Raw genomic sequence first — 20092 nt, 5'->3', positions numbered from 1 at the left:
ACAGCATCGAACAAAACTAACCTTAATAATTGCGGTTATGTCCTGCTTCTATTACTTCTTAACCTGCGATTGCATGCGTGTGCACACACATACACACGCATAGCCTGTGTGTGCACACATACACACACACACAAATAGCAATTGTATACATGTGCTTACATGTATGTGCAAAAATATTACTTAAATATTTTAACAATATAAAAATACCTTTGCAAATTGAACATATCAGGGTTAGTTTCTATACTGATAAGCTATTCTAACTTTTATTATTACTCCTCAAAAGGAGCTTTTTTCTTTTCCCCCACCCTTCCCAAAAGCTTGTTTATTAATTCCAGCTGAGGAGCAAGGCGCCACTGGCAGCCACAGATCTCACCGCTGCACGGGGTTTTAGAACTTCAGCCATAAAAATAGGCAGAATATTCCTTGATCATATTGGTGGTACCTGTCCATTTTCTTATGCAAACTGATACAATCCTGACCAACTGCTCAGAATTCATCTCCATGTGGTTCACAGGTGCCGCTGGCAGAGCATTTTTTTTTTTTTTTTTTTTTTGAGACAGAGTCTCGCTCTGTTGCCCAGGCTGGAGTGCAGTGGCCCGATCCCAGCTCACTGCAAGCTCCGCCTCCCAGGTTTACGCCATTCTCCTGCCTCAGCCTCCCGAGTAGCTGGGACCACAGGCGCCCGCCACCTCGCCCGGCTAGTTTTTTGTATTTTTTTTTTAGTAGAGACGGGGTTTCACCGTGTTAGCCAGGATGGTCTCGATCTCCTGACCTCATGATCCGCCCGTCTTGGCCTCCCAAAGTGCTGGGATTACAGGCTTGAGCCACCACGCCCGGCCGAGTATTTCTTTTTAACAAGGTAGTGAACCTGCAGTACAATGAAGCTCAAGATTGGGTCATGGTCACTGGCCGCCACATGGTTTGAGATGTGAGCTGAAAAACTGTAATAGCACACTGGGATGGATCTATGAGTTTGCCACCGAAGACAGCCAGCGTTATAAGGAAGGCCATGTGATCCTGGAACGTGCTCTAGTTCAAGATTGAGGGCTCTGAGGAGTATGTACGATCTGATAACTGTTTTTTGTTTTTTTGTTTTTTTGAGACAAGGTCTCACTCTGTCAGGCTGGGGTGCGGTGGTACAATCATAGCTCACTACAGCCTCGAACTCCTGGGCTCAGGCAATCCTCCCACCTTAACCTCCTGAGCACCTGGGACTACAGGCATGCACCACCACACCTGGCTAATTTTTGTATTTTTTTTAGTAGAGATGGGGTTTCACCAAGTTGGCCAGGCTGATCTTGAACTTAGTGATCAAGATCAAGTGATCCACCTGCCTCAGCCTCCCAAAGGGCTGGGATTACAGACTATCCGATAACTCTTGAAGAAAAAGAGATAAATTCATCTTTTCTCAGGTCTCCTTCGCTGAAAACAAAAATCTACTTACATACACCGTTACCTTAGCATCAGAGTCAGAGTCACGAATGGCAGAACAAGAGGTTGTGCGAATCTAAGATGGAACCTTTTTTTTTAAGTTATGTATTTTCCATCCAGTAGCAGTGTATATAGAGAATATTATGCGGATGCTGTTAATTTTTTCCCCTCTGTTTACATCTTGAGGCAGAAAAGTCTATCTGCAGCTACATGGTAGGCTATTTACGAAAAAAATTTCAGCTATTAGAGTGGAAAAGTGGAAATTTTGAAAGGAAATTATGTCAGAAGTATAGTTTTTAAATTCACGGGCTTCATTTTAAACTGTTTTTTTTTTTTTTTTGAGACAGAGTCTCACTCTCTCGCCCAGGCTGGAGTGCAGTGGCACGATGTCAGCTTACTGCAAGCTCTGCCTCCTGGGTTGACGCCATTCTCCTGCCTCAGCCTCCCGAGTAGCTGGGACTATAGGCGCCTGCCACCACACCTGGCTAATTTTTTGTATTTTTAGTAGAGACGGGGTTTCACCGTGTTAGCCAGGATGGTCTCGATCTCCTGACCTCGTGATTCGCCCACCTTGGCCTTCCAATAAACTTTTTTTAAAAAAACCCAGTTATTTCACTTGATTTGCTAGCATCAGAGAAGAGCTCCAAATCTGCGCCCAGTGCTAAAGGCTCAGTGTTAGCATGGCTTGTGCTGGCCAGTGTGCCATTTTCTTGCTAGAAATGAACTGTAGCACTAGAGCCCATTCTTCCTTGTCAGTCTTGACACAAAGATGTCACCATTTCTAATTATTTGTCACTACATAATTGGTGTTGATAGGAAACTTTTTCTGAAATGGGTCAGAACTGCTGTCTTTTTCCATGTAACTTAAGCATAGTAATATAAATAAAGTAGTAACTGGAAAAAAAAATAAAAAAGGAGCTTGTTATTAACAATGATGGTAAGTTCTGTGAGTGTAGCGATAGCCCCTATATTCTTACAGCCCAAATATTAATACTGTTCCTCTAGGGAAAGCACGTGCATACACACTTGGATATCCTTAGACCCAGCAAAGTGCCTAGGACAGAGCTAGCATTGCGTGATAAAATGCACGCAAACTCAAAAAAAAAAAAAAAACTTTATTCAAACTCAAGTTGCAACAGAGGAGATAAAGCATTTTGCCCAAGGCCATTAGGTCTGACTTTAAATTCAGATTTAACCCTCCATCCAATGTCTACCTGACTCAGCACAGAAGCTGTCGTGTTACTTTAACAAGGATATTTCTTACTTTTGATTTCTAAGTATTTGTTATCTTTAACAATCACTAGTACATATTTACTCGTCTATGTCCTTGACTCAGTAGGTATGATCTGTCAAAGCCTGTTGCTTTCCTCTTCCTGACCCTGCTCCTTCTCTTCCATCTCTACGATTAAACTAGTACCCTCTTTGATCTACTGCAGGTTTATCCTTAGTACCTCTTCCTCAGCAGCACCAGCTGATACTTAGTGATTGTCAAAAGAGGCGGCTCTACTTCTTGCTGGGGTCACATCTTTCCTAGAATGATGAAATGAACTCTTTCTTGCAGAACAAACCAAGATGAAAAATTTAACCAATTAGTTTAATTTTTCCTCTTTTTAAATTTTTATTTTTTTAGAGGTGGGATCTCACTGTGTTGCCCAGGCTGGTCTTGAACTTCTGGGCTCAAGTGATCCTCCCGCCTCAGCCTCCCAAAGTGCTGTGATTACAGACGTGAGCCACCACACCCAGCTAGTTTATTTTTCTTGACTTCTAGCTCCTAGTTTTATTGAATTTGCTCCTCTCGAGTAAATATATTCTTATATTTTATTAAAATTATTCTAGGCCGGACGTGGTGGCTCAGGCCTATAATCCCAGCACTTTGGGAGGCTAAGGAGGGTGGATCACGAGGTCAGGGGATCGAGACCATCCTGGCTAACACAGTGAAACCCCGTCTCTACTAAAAATAAAATTAGTCAGGCGTGGTGGTGGGCACCTATAGTCCCAGCTACTTGGGAGGCTGAGGCAGGAGAACCGCTTGAACCCAGGAGGCAGAGCTTGCAGTGAGCTGAGATCGTGCCACTGCACTCCAGCCTGGGTGACAAAGTAAGATTCGGTTAAAAAAAAAAAAAAATTATTCTGACCATGTCTTTTTCCAAGCATCTCATCATCTCAAATTCCCTTCATTTTAATTAACTTCCTTTTTTCAAGTAGTTTCTAAAGTTTTTTTCCTCTCCCTCCATTTTTTGAGACAGGGTCTTGCTCTGTCACCCATGCTGGAGTGTAGTGACACCATCTCGACTCATTACAACCTCCACCTACAGGTAAGGTTCAAGTGATCCTCCTACCTCAGCCTCCCAAGTAGCTGGGACTATGGGCTCGCATCACCATGTTCAGCTATTTTTCAAATGTTTTATATAGGGCCCCACTATGTTGCCCAGACTGCTCTTGAACTTCTGGGCTCAAGTGATCTTCCTGCCTCAGCCTCCCAAAAGTGAGGGATCACACCAGGCCTTTTTTCCTTCCTTTTCAGTGAATGTTCCCTTGACTAATGATAGGAGAAATCTTACCCAAAAAGTATCCCACCACAAATTCTCCTTTTACTGAAACTCAGCCTTTATTCCCAGAACTGTCATCTTTGACATATCTAACTATTTTGGTTGCTTTTGATTCAGTTGACTTATCTTTTTTTTTTTTTTTTTTTGAGGCGGAGTCTCGCTCTGTCGCCCAGGCTGGAGTGCAGTGGCGCGATCTCGGCTCACTGCAAGCTCCGCCTCCCGGGTTCCCACCATTCTCCTGCCTCAGCCTCCCGAGTAGCTGGGACTACAGGCGCCGCCACCACGCCCGGCTAATTTTTTTTTTGTATTTTTAGTGGAGACGGGGTTTCATTGTGTTAGCCAGGATGGTCTCGATCTCCTGACCTCGTGATCCGCCCGTCTCGGCCTCCCAAAGTGCTGGGATTACAGGCTTGAGCCACCGCGCCCGGCCAGTTGACTTATCTTAACCATAACTGAGGAGAAAAAATATCTATGTTATGAATAAATCCAGGCTCTTCTTTTCATAGAGCTAAAAGAGTTTTTTGTTTGTTTTTTGAGACTGAGTCTCGCTCTGTCGCCCAGGCTGAAGTGCAGTGGTGCGATCTTGGCTCACTGCAACCTCCACCTCCCGGGTTCAAGCAATTCTCTGACCTCAGCCTCCTGAGTAGCTGGGATTACAGGCGCCCGCCATCACACCCGGCTAATTTTTGTATTTTTAGTAGAGACAGGGTTTCATCATGTTGGCCAGGCTGGTCTTGAACTCCTGACCTCAAGTGATCCACCCGCCTCGGCCTCCCAAAGTGCTGGGATTACAGGTGTGAGCCACCACGCATGGCCCTCTTACTTGATCTCTTAGCAGCATTCCACATACTTGACCTCGCCTTCCTTTTTAAACAGTCTCTTCTCATGAATCCTATGATACTACTCTCTCCCAGTTTTCCTCCCACATTCCTGTCCATTTCTTCTCCTTCTCTTTGACCTGACCCCTATATGCTAGATTTCCTCAAACCTTGATCCTGGATCATCTTCTCTCACTGTACACTTTCTCCCAAGGCACATCTTATCTACTCCCAAGGATGTAAGTACCTTTTCAGCGCTGATGATTTCCCAGAGCTACTTTGCTTCTGGTAACTCATGACATTAGCACAATTTTCTGGATCCTCAACTTCATCTCTGAATAATTCTTTCGCTTTCCTGCCTTATGGTTAAAGTTGGATCCTGAATCTCCCGTGAGGACAGTGACCCAAGTTTTCTCTACCATGCCCTTTGCAGTGGGGCCTCAAGGAGAACATACAGATGTCCTTGTTCCCCACTGGCATTCTAGGCCACTGTTCCTCCTCTGCTACCCGAATCACTCAGCTCTGAAGCTCACGGAATCAGATACCACCTGCTACCCATGTTCACTGCAGTTGATTTTAGCTCTTGGCCCACTGTCACTCTCTCCCACACTACTCTTGCCATAATTGTTAATGATTTCAGTATCAGGGCCAGGTACGGTGGCTCATGCCTACAATCCCAGCATTTTGGGAGGCCAAGACAGGAGGATTTCTTCAGCCCAAGAGTACAAGATCAGCCTGGGCAACACAGCAAAACTCTATCTTTACAAAATAAAAAAACTAGCCAGGCATGGTGATGCCCACCTGCAATCTTAGCCACCTGGGAGGCTGAGATGGGAGGATCGATTGAGCCTAGGAGTTCAGGCTGCAGTAGGCCATGACTGTGCTACTGTACTCCAGCCTGGGTGACAGAGTGAAACTCTGACTCTAAAAAAACAAACAAACAAATGAACAAACAATATCCAATTATCCTAATACTCCACCTTCTCAGTTTCCCAAATTCCTTTCCTCTAGTGATTGCTCTCAACTGCATCTACTAGGTCATTCCCAACTGCACATAGATATATTAGTATATTTTCTCTATGTTCCTCCCTTGCTCTCCAACTACCATGTGATTTCTCTGCTTCCCTTACAGCAATATACCTTGAAAGGGCTGTTCTATACTCACAATTCCTCTGCTCCCTTTCTCTCTTGAACCCACTCCACTGAGGCTTTTGTAGGACTACTGCAGCAATTCCTGACCAGGTCACCAATGACCTCCATGATCCAAAGGCCAGTTTTCATTTTTCATCTTGCCTGGCTTAAATGCAACACTGTCAGTTTTTCACTCTCCTCCTCCTTGAAATATTTCCCTTAGCTTCTGGGATACCACATTCTTTGTTCAACTCTTACTTCACTTACTCCTTCTTGGGCTCCTTTGCTGGTTCCTCATTTTTCTAAATGTTGGTGTGCCCCAGGGTTTAGTCCCAGACCGCTCTACTCAAGTGGCTCTCAACTGGAGGCGATTCTTCCTCACTCACCAGGATATTAAGCAATTATCTAGAGATATTTTTGGTTATTGTAACTGGGGTAGAAGTGATCGTATAGATGTGCTATTGGTAGGCAGAGGGTAGAGGCCGGGAATGCTGTTTAACAACCTATCACATATAGGACAGCCCCCCACAATGAAGACTTAGCTGACAATAATAGTGCAGAAGGTGGCCGGGCGCGGTGGCTCAAGCCTGTAATCCCAGCACTTTGGGAGGCTGAGACGGGAGGATCACAAGGTCAGGAGATCGAGACCATCCTGGCTAACACGGTGAAACCCCGTCTCTACTAAAAAATACAAAAAACTAGCCGGGCGAGGTGGCGGGCGCCTGTAGTCCCAGCTACTCGGGAGGCTGAGGCAGGAGAATGGCGGGAACCCGGGAGGCAGAGCTTGCAGTGAGCTGAGATCCGGCCACAGCACTCCAGCCTGGGTGACAGAGCAAGACTCTGTCTCAAAAAAAAAAAAAAAAAAAAAAATAGTGCAGAAGGTGAAAAATCCTAATTTATTCTCACTTTCTAGGTGATCTCATTCAGTAGAACAGCTTTACGCACCATCTAATGCCAACAATTTCACAATCTGTATCTTCAGCCCAACTTCACTCAACTCCTGACTACTATCTCAGCACTCACTTGGATATCTAACAGGCATTTCAGATTACAACTGTCCAAAACAGAACTCCTGCACTCACTGAACCTGAAGAAAACAAACAAAAGTACCTGCTTCACCTATACTTTTTTCCATCTCAATTAATGACATCTCCCTAACTTCCAATTGCTCAAGCCAAAAATCTAGGGTTCACCTCTGACTCTTTTCTTTCTGTATACCCCCCATCCAATGCAATAGTAATTCTAACAAATCCACCTTGAAAACATATCCACAATCAGAACATTTCTCACTGCCTCTGTCACTACCACCCTGATCTAAGCCACCATGTCTGAATTGTGGCACCAGCCTCCTAACTGGTCTCCCCACACCCACCCTTTCCCCCACCACACTCTATTCTCAAGACGGCAGTCAAAGCAATCCTTTAGAAACTCAGATCGTAGATCATGTCATCCTCTACTTAAATCTTCCACAGCTTCTTCTCATCTTACTCAGAGCAAAAGCTGAAGCTTAAAATAACCAACAAAGCCCTGATCTGGCCTTAAGCTATCTCTTTCTTATTATTCTACCCTTCGTTCACTCAGCCGCAGACTCCTGGCTCCTTTCCACTCTTTGAACACAACAAGCTCCTACTTCAGGGTTCTTTGCACTTACTATTCCTTTTTCTTGGAGGGCTCCACCTGAAATACTCATTCCCCAGGTATCCTTTCTTCTGCTCAAATGTCAACTTACCCCTGGCTTTTGCCCAACCACCCTACATAAAACATTAACTGCCACAGGTATTCCTCTTCCCTCTTACGCTGTTCCCCTTTCCCTATTCCATTTATCAACTGACAAACTGTCAGAGGCATGTGAACCTGAACAGCTCCATCTTGAATAGGAGTTGGGTAACATGAGACTGAAACCTACTGGGATGCATTCCCAGACAGTTAAGGCATTCTAAGTCACAGGATGAGATTAGGAGGTCGGCACAAAATACAGGTCATAAAGATCTTGCTGATAAAACAGGATGCAATAAAGGAGCAAGCCAAAACCCACCAAAACCAAAATGGTGACAAGGGTGACCTATGGTTGCCCTCACTGCTACACTCCCACCAAGGCCATGACAGTTTACAAATGCCATGGCAACATCAGGAAGTTACCCTGTATGGTTTAAAAAGTGGAGGCATGAATAATCCATCCCTGTTTAGTATATCTTCAAGAAATAACCATAAAAATGGGCAACCAGCAGCCCTTGGGGCTACTGTGTCTATGGAGTAGCCATTCTTTTATTTATTTACTTTTTTTTTGAGATGGAGTTTCGTTCTTGTTGCCCAGGCTGGAGTGCAATGGAGCAATCTCAGCTCACTGCACCCTCCACCTCCTTGGTTCAAGCTATTCTCCTGCCTCAGCCTCCCAATTAGCTGGGATTACAGGCATGTGCCACCACGCCCAGCTAATTTTGTATTTTTAGTAGAGACAGGGTTTCACCATGTTGGTCAGGCTGGTCTCAAACTCCTGACCTCTCAAACTCCTGACCTCAGGTGATCCACCTGCCTCGGCCTCCTAAAGTACTGGGATTACAGGCGTGAGCCACCACACCTGGCCTCCTTTACTTTCTTAATAAACTTGCTTTCACTTTGCACTGCGGACTTGCCCTGTATTCTTTCTTGTGTGAGATCTGAGAACCCTCCCTTGGGGCCTGGATCGGCACCCTTTTCCTGTAACAAAACTACATGTACTTGGGTTTTTTGTTTTTTTAGTTATTGTTGTTGTTGCCTATTTTCCTCCATGAGAGTAGGAACTTTGTTTTGTTCCCTGCTATATCCCTATTCCCTAAAAATGGACTGAAATATATTAGGCAAGCAAATTTCCTTTATTTCTTCCTGTTTTTATAAAAGAGATGGTGTCTTACCCTGTTTCCCAAGCTGGAGTGCAGTGGCATGATCAGATCCTCCCGCCTCAGTCTCCTGAGTGGTTAAGATGAAAGGCACATGCCACCCCGCCTGGCTAATTTTTAAAAATCAGGCCGGACATGGTGGCTCCGCCTGTAATCCCAGCAAGTTGGGAGGCCGAGAATGGGGCACTGCTTGAGTCCGGCAGTCCAAGACCAGCCTGGGCAACCAGGCAAAACCCCATCTCTACAAAAACAAATAGAAAAATCAGCTGGGCATGGTGGCGCATACCTGTAATTGCAGCTACTTGGGAGGCTGAGGTGGGAGGGTCACTTGAACCCAGGAGGCGGAGACTGCAGTGAGCCATGATTGCACCACTGCACTCCAGCCTGGACAATGGAGCCACCAGACTGTCTCTCAAAAAGAAAAGAAAAAAAAACAGAAAGAAAAAAGAAAAAAAATTGTAGAAATGGGGTCTTAAACTCCTGGCCTCAAGATCCTCCCACCTCAGCCCCCCAAAGTGCTGGGATTACAGGTGTGAGCCACTGTGCCCAGCCAAAATATTTAACTAAATGAAATTATATCTCTAACATAAAGTCTCTCTTTTGAGCCTTAGACCTGTAAATTTCAATGCCTACTTGACATTTCCAAAGGGCTGCTCCCCAGGTACTTCAAATTTACTATGTCCAACAGAATTATTCATATCTTTCCAAAATCCATCTTCTATGGATCTTTGTAAATGGCAACCCCTCCCCACTCACATCTGGTTAGTCACATGAGACACCAGGGAGCTGTCCTTGTTCTCTCCTTTTCTTTTACCATCCCTTACCCCATATTCAATCCACCACCAAGTCCTAGTGAATCTATCTTCCAAAGGTATCTTGAATCCATCTACTTTTCTATTTCTATTCATTCCCACAATTGAACCACCAGCAACCCTTACGTGGGCCATCATAAAAGCAAACTTTTTTTTGCATTATACCCATCTAATCCAAATCCACTTTCCACAAAGTAGACTGAGATCTTCTAAAAATACATTTTAAAAAATTTAGATTCAGGGGTACATGTGCAGCTTTGTTACATGAGTATATTGTGTATATATTCCTATCTACATGAGGTTTGGGCTTCTAATGATCCTGCCGCCCAAGTTGTGAACACAGTAACTGATAGGTTTTCCAACCTCTGCTCCCCCGCTCCTTTTGGAATCCCCAGTGTTAACTGTTCCCATCCAAAAATGCAATTTTGATGTTAGTAACTCTTTAAAAACCTATTCCATTATTACTCAATGTACTTAGGATAAAATCCAAAAATCCTTAAAAATGGCCTAAGGGTCCCTCATGGTCCGAGTCCTGCCTACCTCTCCAGCCTCAGTATCTCACATTACTTTCTGTTTTACCCACTGCACTTAAGCCACACAGATCTTTGGTCAGTTCCAAACCTGCCACATTCTTTCCACTTTGTGACCTTTGCATATGGTGATCCTGCTTGCTGGACTCCTCTCTGTCCACTCCCCATACCTGGCTAACCTCATGTCCTTTAGATCTCAGGGTAACTGTGAAAGCCTTTTCCTGCCCCACTAATAACATTTGGTCCTCTCATTAGCCTCTCGTAACCCCTGTATTTTTCCTCTAGGGCAAGTTTTCCTCCACAAAATTTCCCCATGAAAAGTGAGTCCACAACTATTCTGACATTGCTACAACGTCTTGCATGATGAAGATGGCAGTTTTGTTCATTTCGTCCTGGTACCTAGCACAATGCCTGACATATTGAAGCTCGAACATATTTGTTCAATGAAGGAAGCTGTAAAGCACTATAAAAACATAATGGGTTCATGTTTAAAACTAGTCTTATGGGCTTTATACCCCTAAGCTACATTCCCTCTGCTTTTGGTGTTGCTTGGTGTGTGTGTGTGTATTGGTGAGGGGGGAGGGTAAACTCTTCTAGAACTGTGTCTCAGTTTTCCCGACTCTGATACGAACTGAAAAAAAAACTTTCTCTTTCCCTAAGTGTCGATCACCGCTTGTAGAATAGCACTGGGAACAGCAACTAAAATTTACACACCAAACCCTACCTTCCAGGGGAGTTTGGCGAACCACAGCACTTACCAATGAATGAACCTGTTTCTGGTTACGGAGAACAACTTGCCACTCTCCACATAGTAAAAGCCTCCCGCGCTCTCACTGTATTTTACGGCGCCAGCCACGGCATTTGCGGTCCCTGCAAAATGAACGTGGTCAGCCTGCACACGCGTCTTCTGAGAAATGACAGGGACTAAGGGACCTGATAAAGCAGAGGGTGACAGACTGACAACCCATACAAAGAAAAGAGGAAAACGTCGGACATCAAGGAATCTCTGATCCCGGGGCTGGAGGCATGTGGACTCAGGAGGATGAATCCAGCAGTCAGAGACCCTAGGACCCATGAGAGGAGCCCGAGGGGACAGATCGGATCGCGCCCTCCCTGGCCACTTCCGTACCAATGCTGCAGACTGTGAATTCCCGAAAGTGCCTCGACCTTTCGCGCTCAGCCCCGCTTAGCTCCACGAAGCTTCGTTCCAGGGATCCCGCCGCCGCCATCTTCCCGCCGTCGCCGCGATGCCCGACGGGACAAAGGCAGGGCCGCGCGGCCGCCGTCACTTCCGGGGGCGGGGCGGGCGGAGCTGCGGACGGGTGAAGCATCCCGGGAGCAGAAAGGGGGCTCCGGTCCTTCGTTGCGGGGCTTCCACCGGGAGAATGAGGATGGGCAGCGGGGAATCCAGAAGAGAAGCGGGCAGGGGAGGCCGACTGTATCTGCTGGAATCTTCGAGTGGCCGGCTGGAACGCCTCCGGAAGGCGGTGCCCTTTTCTCAGCGGCCGCAGGGCAGGGGGCGGGACCGGGTTTGTTTCTGTTTCCAAAACGCGGGGCTCAGTCTCCCAGGAGGGGCGAGGTCCGGGGAGGTCCGGCCTTTGGGCGTCCTCTGCCGGATCCCGGGTGTTTGGTCACCTCTCCCTCGGTTAGGGTGTCCGTCTGTAAATCTTTGCCGATCCTCCCTTCGCTCTTCAGTGGCACTTGCAAGGGTTGGCGGGGTGAGGAAGGGGTAGTGAGGGAAGGGCCTTTGGTTTTGGTCTTTTTTTCCCCCCAAGAGACTGTATTCGTGTATTCCTGTATAATGAAACGTAATGTGGTAAACCTTGATGCTGCCACCTGCTGAGGTTACCTGAGTGCTACTCACTTGGATACGTGAAAATAATTTGCCATTCATTCCAACCGTGATCTTGCACTTGGCTGTCAATGCAATAAGGGCCCATAGTGGATGTTTAGAAGATATTGTGGGGGTAGATGTTCAAAATCGGGGAAAATGCTAATCTCCAGCAGGGAAGGTTTTGTTCCTTAGTGATAGCCAACGCTTGTTGGTCACTTCTATTACCAGTGACCACAGCCATTCCCTGTCATTCTCCGTTTCATTTATCTGGTTCCGACCATCATTTCCTATCTTTCCACTTCACTCCCTCTGGGACACCAACTTTGGCAGTGCAGCCCCCTCATTCTACCTGAAATCCATTGTTATACAAGCTCTTCACTGTCCCTCACTTCTTTGGTGTTTCTTCCTTATCCTGAATACCATTAAATTACTTCATTGCCTAACTCTTCATCAGTAAAAACAACTTCGATTACATTCAAATCTGTAGCTGAACGTGCCTGAAGAAAACTATACACCAAGGTCGGGTGTGGTGGCTCACGCCTGTAATCCCAGCACTTTGGGAGTCCAAGACTTGAGGATCACTTGAGGTCAGGAGTTCAAGACCAGCCTGGCCAACATGGTGAAACCCGGCCTCTACGAAAAACAGAAAAATTAGCCGGGCGCAGTGGCTCACGCCTGTAATCCTAGCACTCTGGGAGGCAGAGGTGGGCGGATCACGAGGTAAGGAGTTCCAGACCCGCCTGGCCAATATGGTGAAACAGTGAGATACAAAAAATTAGCCGGGCATGGTAATGCACGCCTGTAATCCCAGCTACTCGGGAGGCTGAGGCAGGAGAATCACTTGAACCCGGGAGGCAGAGGTTGCAGTGAGCCGAGATCGCGCCACTGCACTCCAGCCTGGGTGACAGAGCAAGACTCAGTCTCCAAAAAAAAAAAAAAAAGAAAAAGAAAAATTAGCGGGGGCATGATGGTGCGTGCATGTAATCCCAGCTGCTTGGGAAGCTGAGGCAGGAGAATCGCTTGAACCTGGGAGGTGGAGGTTGCAGTGAGCCGAGATCGCGCGGTTACACTCCAGCCTGGGCAACAACAGCTAAACTCCATCTCAAAAAAAAAGAAAGAAAACAGAAAACTATACACCCATACTGACATGCTTCCCTCTAACTCCATCAGGACCATGTACCTTGAGTGGACCTATCTTGCTGCCTGGCAAACACATGGTATTTGCTTTCTCCATTTACTGTTCTAAATGAGTGTTTCGTAACTCCCGAAACCTCCACTGCCTCCGTCATCATCCTGACTCTCCACTTGCTGCTTCATTTAGAAAATTAAAGCAATCAGAGGCTGAGATGGAAGGATGGCTTGAGGCCAGGAGTTCAAAACAAGCCTGGGCAACACACCCCCATCTCCAATAATTTTTTTTTTTTTAATTAGCCAGGCATAGTGGTGTCCCTCTGTAGTCCCAGCTATAGGAAGATTTCTTGAACCCAGGAGTTGGAGGATACAGTGAGCTACAATCCTGCCACTGCGCTCCAGCATGGCCAGAAAGAGACCCATCTGAAAAGAAGGAAGGAGGAAGGGAGGACTTCCTCTACAATGACATCTCCCCACCTACCACCATCTGTAGCCACATATTTTGCCTTCCCTTCCTGTTACTATAAATTAAACTGTCTCTGAGCTTATGCTGAGACAACCTTTCTACTTCCGTAGAACAGCTGCTCAAGGACATCATTCCAGCAATTAAATTATTTCCATTTTCAATTTTTCTCCCTTTTTACTTAGTACTGTATGTACTAAGCATACAAACATTCGCTCGACCTCCACTCTCTGCAGCTACTACTCCATATCTCTTCTCCTCTCACCCACAGCAAAACTCGAGTGTTCTAATTCCTTCTTGCTCATTCTCTTATTTTTATTTATATATATATTTATTTATTTATTGAGATGGAGTTTTGCTCTTGTCGCCCAGGCTGGAGTGCAATGGCAAGATCTCGGCTCACTGCAACCTCTGCCTCCTGGGTTCAAGCAATTCTCCTGCCTCAGCCTCCCAAGTAGCTGGGATTACAGGCATGTGCTACCCAGCCTGGGTAATTTTTTTGTATTTTTAGTAGAGACAGGGTTTCACCATGTTGGTCAGGCTGGTCTCGAACTCCTTACCTCAAGTGATCCACCTGCCTCGGCCTCCCAAAGTGCTGGGATTACAGGCGTGAGCCACTGTGTCTGGCCTCATTCTCTCTTAAATCCATGTTTTTCAGGCTTTTGCTCCTACTGCCTTGCTGAAACTGCTTTTTTCCAGGTTATCAATGACATCCACATTACCTATATAATACTAAACTTCTTTTTCCTTTTTTTTTGACACAGAATCTTGCTCTGTTATCCAGGTTGGGGTGCAGTGGTGCGATCCCAGCTCATTGCAGCCTCAAACTCCTGGGCTCAGGTGATCCTCTTGCCTCAGCCTTTCGAGTAGCTGGGCCCACAGGCTTGTGCAACCATGCCCTGCCACATTTTTTATTCTTTATTTTTTGTGGAGACGGTCTTCCTGTGTTGCCCGGGCTGGTCTCAAACTCTAGGCGTCAAGCGATCCTCCTGCCTCTGCCTCCCAAAGTGCTGGGATTACAGGTGTGAGCCACAGCGCCTGGACTGAACTGTTATTTCTAAGCTTATTTGACTACTTGTAGAATTTGACCAATTGCTTGCTCCTTCCATGTGGAAACACATTCTTCATGTGGCATCAAGGACACCACTCTCTTGATTCTACCTATTTCACTAACTGTTCCTTTTTGGACTCCTTTCCTAGATGCTCCTCTTTTCCCCAACCTCTTGATGTTGGAGTGTGCAGACTTCAATTCTTGGTCCTTTCCATCTACAGACACTCCCCTGAGAATCTCATCCAGTCTTCTGGCTTTAAATACCACATTGCTACATGCTGATCATCTCCAGTCTAAGCTTCTCCCCTGAAGTGCAGGTTTATATATTCAACTGCCTATTCTGTATCTTATATTTAACATGTCTGAAACTGAAGTCCTAACCTCTCTCCCAACACTTACTTTCCCCATCTCAGTTGCCAGCACTGTTCCAGTTGCTCAGCCGCCTGAGTAGCTGGGATTACAGGTGCGTGCCACCACGCCCAGCTAATTTTTTTGTATGTTTAGTAGAGGTAAGGTTTCACAGTGTTGGCCAGGATGGTCTCAATCTCCTGACCTCGTGATCCTCCTGCCTCGGCCTCCCAAAGTGCTGGGATTACAGGTGTGAGCCACCGCACCTGGCCACACTTCAACTGTTGTTATTCATGAATTCCTGGTTATCTAAGTTATAACTGCTCATGACACTGATGCACCACAGTGGACAGAACTCTTCTGAAGACTGATTATTTCCATATTCATATCTAGAGGTCAGACCTCTTTTGCCGAGTTCTCAGCCTTTATATTCAGCTGCCTCCTTGATGCCCCTTGGATTTCCCATGGACATCTCAAACTCAGCATATCCAAAGTGTTACCCCTCTCTATATACTCTCACTATATACTCTCACATGTAGTCTCTATCTGTGTGGACGTCACCACTGTGGCCCAGTCTAGAAATCTAGTAATTACCCTGGACTTTTCTCTTTTAATCCCAACACCCAAATCTCATATATCCATATGGCAAAAGTAAGATGGCCACAAATTCTTTGACATTGTTCCCATCCAGAAGTGTAGCCTTCTTTGTCCCCTCCCCTTAACTCTGGAGGGTTCTGTAACTGCTATAAGCAATAGAATACAGCAAAAGTGACGCTGTGCCAGCCTCTCTTAAGAGAGTCTCCATCTCTCTTGGAAGACTGGCTACGGGGGAAGCAAGCTGCCATGTGAGAAATTCGGCTACCCCGGGGCCATCCTAGAGAGATTGCAGGGAGAGACCACACACAGAGACTGTAATGCTACTTGAAGTGAGAGATGCCTGGTAAGTCCAGGTCCCAGATGTTTTGTAGAGCAGAGATGAGTCATCACCACTGAGCCCTGTCCAAATTGCATATTAATGAGCTAAATACATGATTACTATTTAATTTTAATGTTATTTATTTATTTATTTTGAGACAGAATCTCACTCTGTCGCCCAGGCTGGAGTGCAGTGGTGCAATCTTGGCTCACTGCAACCTCCAGCTCCTGGGTTCAAGTAAAGACGAGGTTTTACCGTGTTGGCCAGGCTGGTCTCGAACTCCTGACCTCAAGTGATCCACCCGTCTCAGCCTCCCAAAGTGCTAGGAGTGTGCTTTGGGAGGCATCTTTCAGTTTTATAGAAATCTAGGAATTACGTTTTTTGACAGTGAACACTTTTTAGCGTTAGATCACTGTCTTATCTCCAACATCTGTCAGAATTCTGGGAACTTCACATTACCTAATAAATGTTTGAAGAATAATTAAATGAATGAATAAGTGCATATATGCATTTTTAGAAAACTCAAATACCCTTTGAACTATTAATGTTCTGGGGGATGGTTATAACATAAATTGAATCATATTGCCATCTAGTGGTTAGGTAGTGACTTCGTTTAGAAACAAAATGCAGAATGCTACCAATACTGTGCAGCAAGTTTTATTTAAATACTTTTTTTTTTTTCAGATGGAGTCTTGCTCTGTTGCTCACTCTGGAGTGAAGTGGTGCGATCTCTGCTCACTGAAAGCCTCCCAAAGTGCTGGGATTCCCAAAGGCATGAGCCACGGCGCCCAGACTTTTTCTATTCCTTTCTTTCTTTCTTTCTTTCTTTCTTTCTTTCTTTCTTTCTTTCTTTCTTTCTTTCTTTCTTTCTTTCTTTCTTTCTTCTCTTTCTCTCTCTTCTCTCTTTCTCTCTTTCTCTCTCTCTTTCTTTTTTCTCTCTTCTCTCTTTCTTTCTCTCTCTCTGTCTCCCTCTTTCTCTCCTTCTCCCCTTCCTTCCTTCCTTCCTTCCTTCCTTCCTTCCTTCCTGCCTTCCTTCCTGCCTTCCTTCCTGCCTTCCTTCCTTCCTGCCTTCCTTCCTGCCTTCCTTCCTGCCTGCCTTCCTGCCTGCCTTCCTTCCTGCCTGCCTGCCTGCCTGCCTGCCTGCCTGCCTGCCTGCCTGCCTGCCTGCCTGCCTGCCTGCCTGCCTTCCTGCCTTCCTGCCTTCCTGCCTTCCTGCCTTCCTGCCTTCCTGCCTTTCTTCCTTTCATCTCCCTCTGTTGCCCAGGCTAGAGTGCAGTGGGGCATGATCTCGGCTCACTGCAACCTCTGCCTCCCGACTTCAAGCGATTCTCCTGCCTCAGCCTCCCGAGTACCTGGGATTACAGGCACCCGACACCACGTCCGGCTAATTGTTGTATTTTTAGTAGAAACAGGGTTTCACCATCTTGGCCAGGCTGGACTCGAACTCCTGACCTCGTGATCCACCCGCTTCGGCCTCCCAAAATGCTGGGATTACAAGTGTGAGCCACTGCACCCAGCTGAACAATACTGTTAATTGAACTTTAAGCAGATTTTCATAACCAACTTGATAGCTACTCCTTAAAAGAAGAATTTGGTGGTTTAAACCAGTGTGGGAAATGATGATAAAGTTAAACATATTTCTTTCTTGAAGAACTTTTCAAAGACATTAATATAATAGTTTTGTGAAGTTCCAAGAAGGCCTTATGCGTGATATGCTTTCCAGACTTTTGACCTACAGAATATTCTTTTCAAGGAGCAACTCACTGGACCATTGTTCTTTGAGAATATATTTTGGAAAACATGGCTTTACTGTCATTTTGCCCATATGTTAAAAATATCAGCTGGGCACCGTGGCTCACACCTATAATCCCGGCATTTTGGGAGGCTGAAGCAGGAGGATTGGTTGAGCCCAGGAGTTTGAGACCACCCTCTGCAACACAGTCAGACTCCATCTCTACAAAAAAAAAAAAAAAAAATTATCCAGGTGTGGTAGTGTGCACCTATAGTTTCAGTGACTTGGGAGGCTTGGGCAGGAGGATCCCTTGAGCCCAGAAGTTAGAGGTTATAATGACCTATGACTGTGCCACTGCGCTCCAGCCTGGGTGACAGAGTGAGCCTCTGTTTCTAAAAAAAAAAAAAAAAAAAAAAAAAAAAAAAGGCAGAATTGTGGAATAAATGAAGTATGTCAGTGACTTCTCAATTCCCTTTTCAGTATTCTTTCTACCCACTTAGAAAACCACCATGACTTTAGACTCCAGGGCCTTTGAGGGGCCCTGAAAGCCCAGGGCTCCCACCTAGACTTGACCCTCCTGTGCTTTGGACTTATTCTTGGGAACTATACACCCTGGATTGTTTTCACCTTTCAGGTAATATTTTCTATAAATTTCTTTTTTTTAACTTTTTTTTTTTTGAGACAGGGTCTCACTCTGTCGCCCAGGCTGGAGTGCAGTGGCCTGATCTCCGCTCACTGCAACTTCCGCCTCCCAGGTTCAAGTGATTCTCCTGCCTCATCCTCCCAAGTAGCTGGGACTATAGGCGTGCACCACCACGCCCAGCTAACTTTTGTATTTTTAGTAGAGACAGGGTTTCACCATGTTGGCCAGGCTGGTCTCAAACTCTTGACCTCAGGTGATCCTCCCATCTCGGCCTCCCAAAGTGTTGGAATTACAGGTGTGAGCCACCATGCCTGGCCTTTAAAAAAATTTTTTTTAATTTTTTGAGACAGAGTCTCACTCTGTCACCCAGGCTGGAGTGCAGGGTGCAATCTTGGCTCATTGCAACTTCCACCTCCCAGGTTCAAGCAATTCTCATGCCTCAGCCTCCTAGTAGCTGGGATTTCAGGCATGTGCCTGTAACAACATTTTTGTATTCTTAGTAGAGATGGGGTTTCGCCATGTTGGCCAGGCTGGTCTCAAACTCCTGGCTTCAAGTGATCTGCCCGCCTTGGCCTCCCAAAGTGCTGGGGTTACAGGCGTGAGCCACTGTGCCCGGCCAATTTTCTGTAAATTTCAATTATGATTCATTATGCAATTAGTTAAATGTTACTTCTATGTCTTTGTAGCAGCTTACATGTAATTTAATTCACCAAATCAAAACAAACCCTTGCTAGGCTGGGTGAGGTGGCTCACACCTATAATCCCAGCAGTTTGGGAGGCTGAGGCGACAGATCACTTGAGGTCAGGAGTTCAAGACCAGCCTAGCCAACATGGTGAAACCCCATTTCTACTAAAAATATAAAAAAATTAGCCAGACATGGTGGCCTGCACCTGTAATCCCAGCTACTAGGGAGGCTGAGGCAGGAGAATCACTTGAACCTGGGTGGTGGAGGTTGCAGTAGTGCCATAGTGAGCCGAGGTGGCACCACTGCACTCCAGCCTGGGTGACAAAGCAAGACTCTATCTAAAAAAAAAAAAAATCCTGACTTGAGCCATATGTTCTGAGTTTTACTTCTGAAAATATGAATGTCTTACCTATTAAAACTAGCTCTGGTATAACTGGAAATGAGTTGACATTATAGTAATTCACACTGAAGTGCTGATGACTATAAAAGCTTCGTAAATTGCCTTTCCCAGAGCGAAGGCATAGCAACATACACTACCTTAACTGGTAGGGCATTTCCCCTCTTCCTTCTCTTGCTAATCAGTTGTGGGAGTCCTTTTCTTTTTTTTTTTTTTTTTTTTTTTTTTTTGAGACGGAGTCTCGCTCTGTCGCCCAGGCTGGAGTGCAGTGGCCAGATCTCAGCTCACTGCAAGCTCCGCCTCCCGGGTTTACGCCATTCTCCTGCCTCAGCCTCCCGAGTAGCTGGGACTACAGGCGCCCGCCACCTCGCCCGGCTAAGTTTTTTTGTATTTTTTAGTAGAGACGGGGTTTCACCGTGTCAGCCAGGATGGTCTCGATCTCCTGACCTCGTGATCCGCCCGTCTCGGCCTCCCAAAGTGCTGGGATTACAGGCTTGAGCCACCGCGCCCGGCCTGGGAGTCCTTTTCTACTGCCTCAGTATCATTTTCAACAGAGTGATTCAGACAGCTATCAGCTGACTGGAATTAGCACGTGATCTATATATTCCACTTACCATCTGATTCAAAGAGATTAAACTCTGGTGGTGGAATTGGAGGCATCAACAAAGAACCAGATGTGCAGGTAGCCTCAGTAGGGGCAGTTAAGTTTGTCTCAGTAAAATATTAATATTAGTCCTTTTTTTT

The 20092-nt window shown here is 45.8% G+C and overlaps 1 protein-coding gene across 3 annotated transcripts in view; it reads right to left on the bottom strand.

Moving 5' to 3' along the window:
• NUP160 (nucleoporin 160) overlaps window positions 1-11519 on the bottom strand; it is a 71993-nt gene extending 60474 nt beyond the window's left edge. The window contains exons 1-2 of one of the 3 annotated variants that reach the window (XM_050759130.1): window positions 11277-11519; window positions 10906-11017 (exon numbers count right to left, since the gene is read on the bottom strand). In XM_050759130.1, coding sequence (XP_050615087.1) covers window positions 10906-11017; window positions 11277-11478 — 314 coding nt within the window. In that variant the 5' untranslated portion in view covers window positions 11479-11519. Of the gene's footprint in view, window positions 1-10905; window positions 11018-11276 lie in introns of those variants that run through there. The other 2 variants (XM_050759132.1, XM_050759131.1) reach the window with 2 other exon arrangements.
• Between the last annotated feature and the right edge of the window lie 8573 nt (window positions 11520-20092).

This window comes from Macaca thibetana, chromosome 14, assembly GCF_024542745.1.
Source record: "Macaca thibetana thibetana isolate TM-01 chromosome 14, ASM2454274v1, whole genome shotgun sequence".
NCBI lineage: Eukaryota > Metazoa > Chordata > Mammalia > Primates > Cercopithecidae > Macaca > Macaca thibetana.
This window is presented reverse-complemented; position numbering and strand designations above follow the sequence as displayed.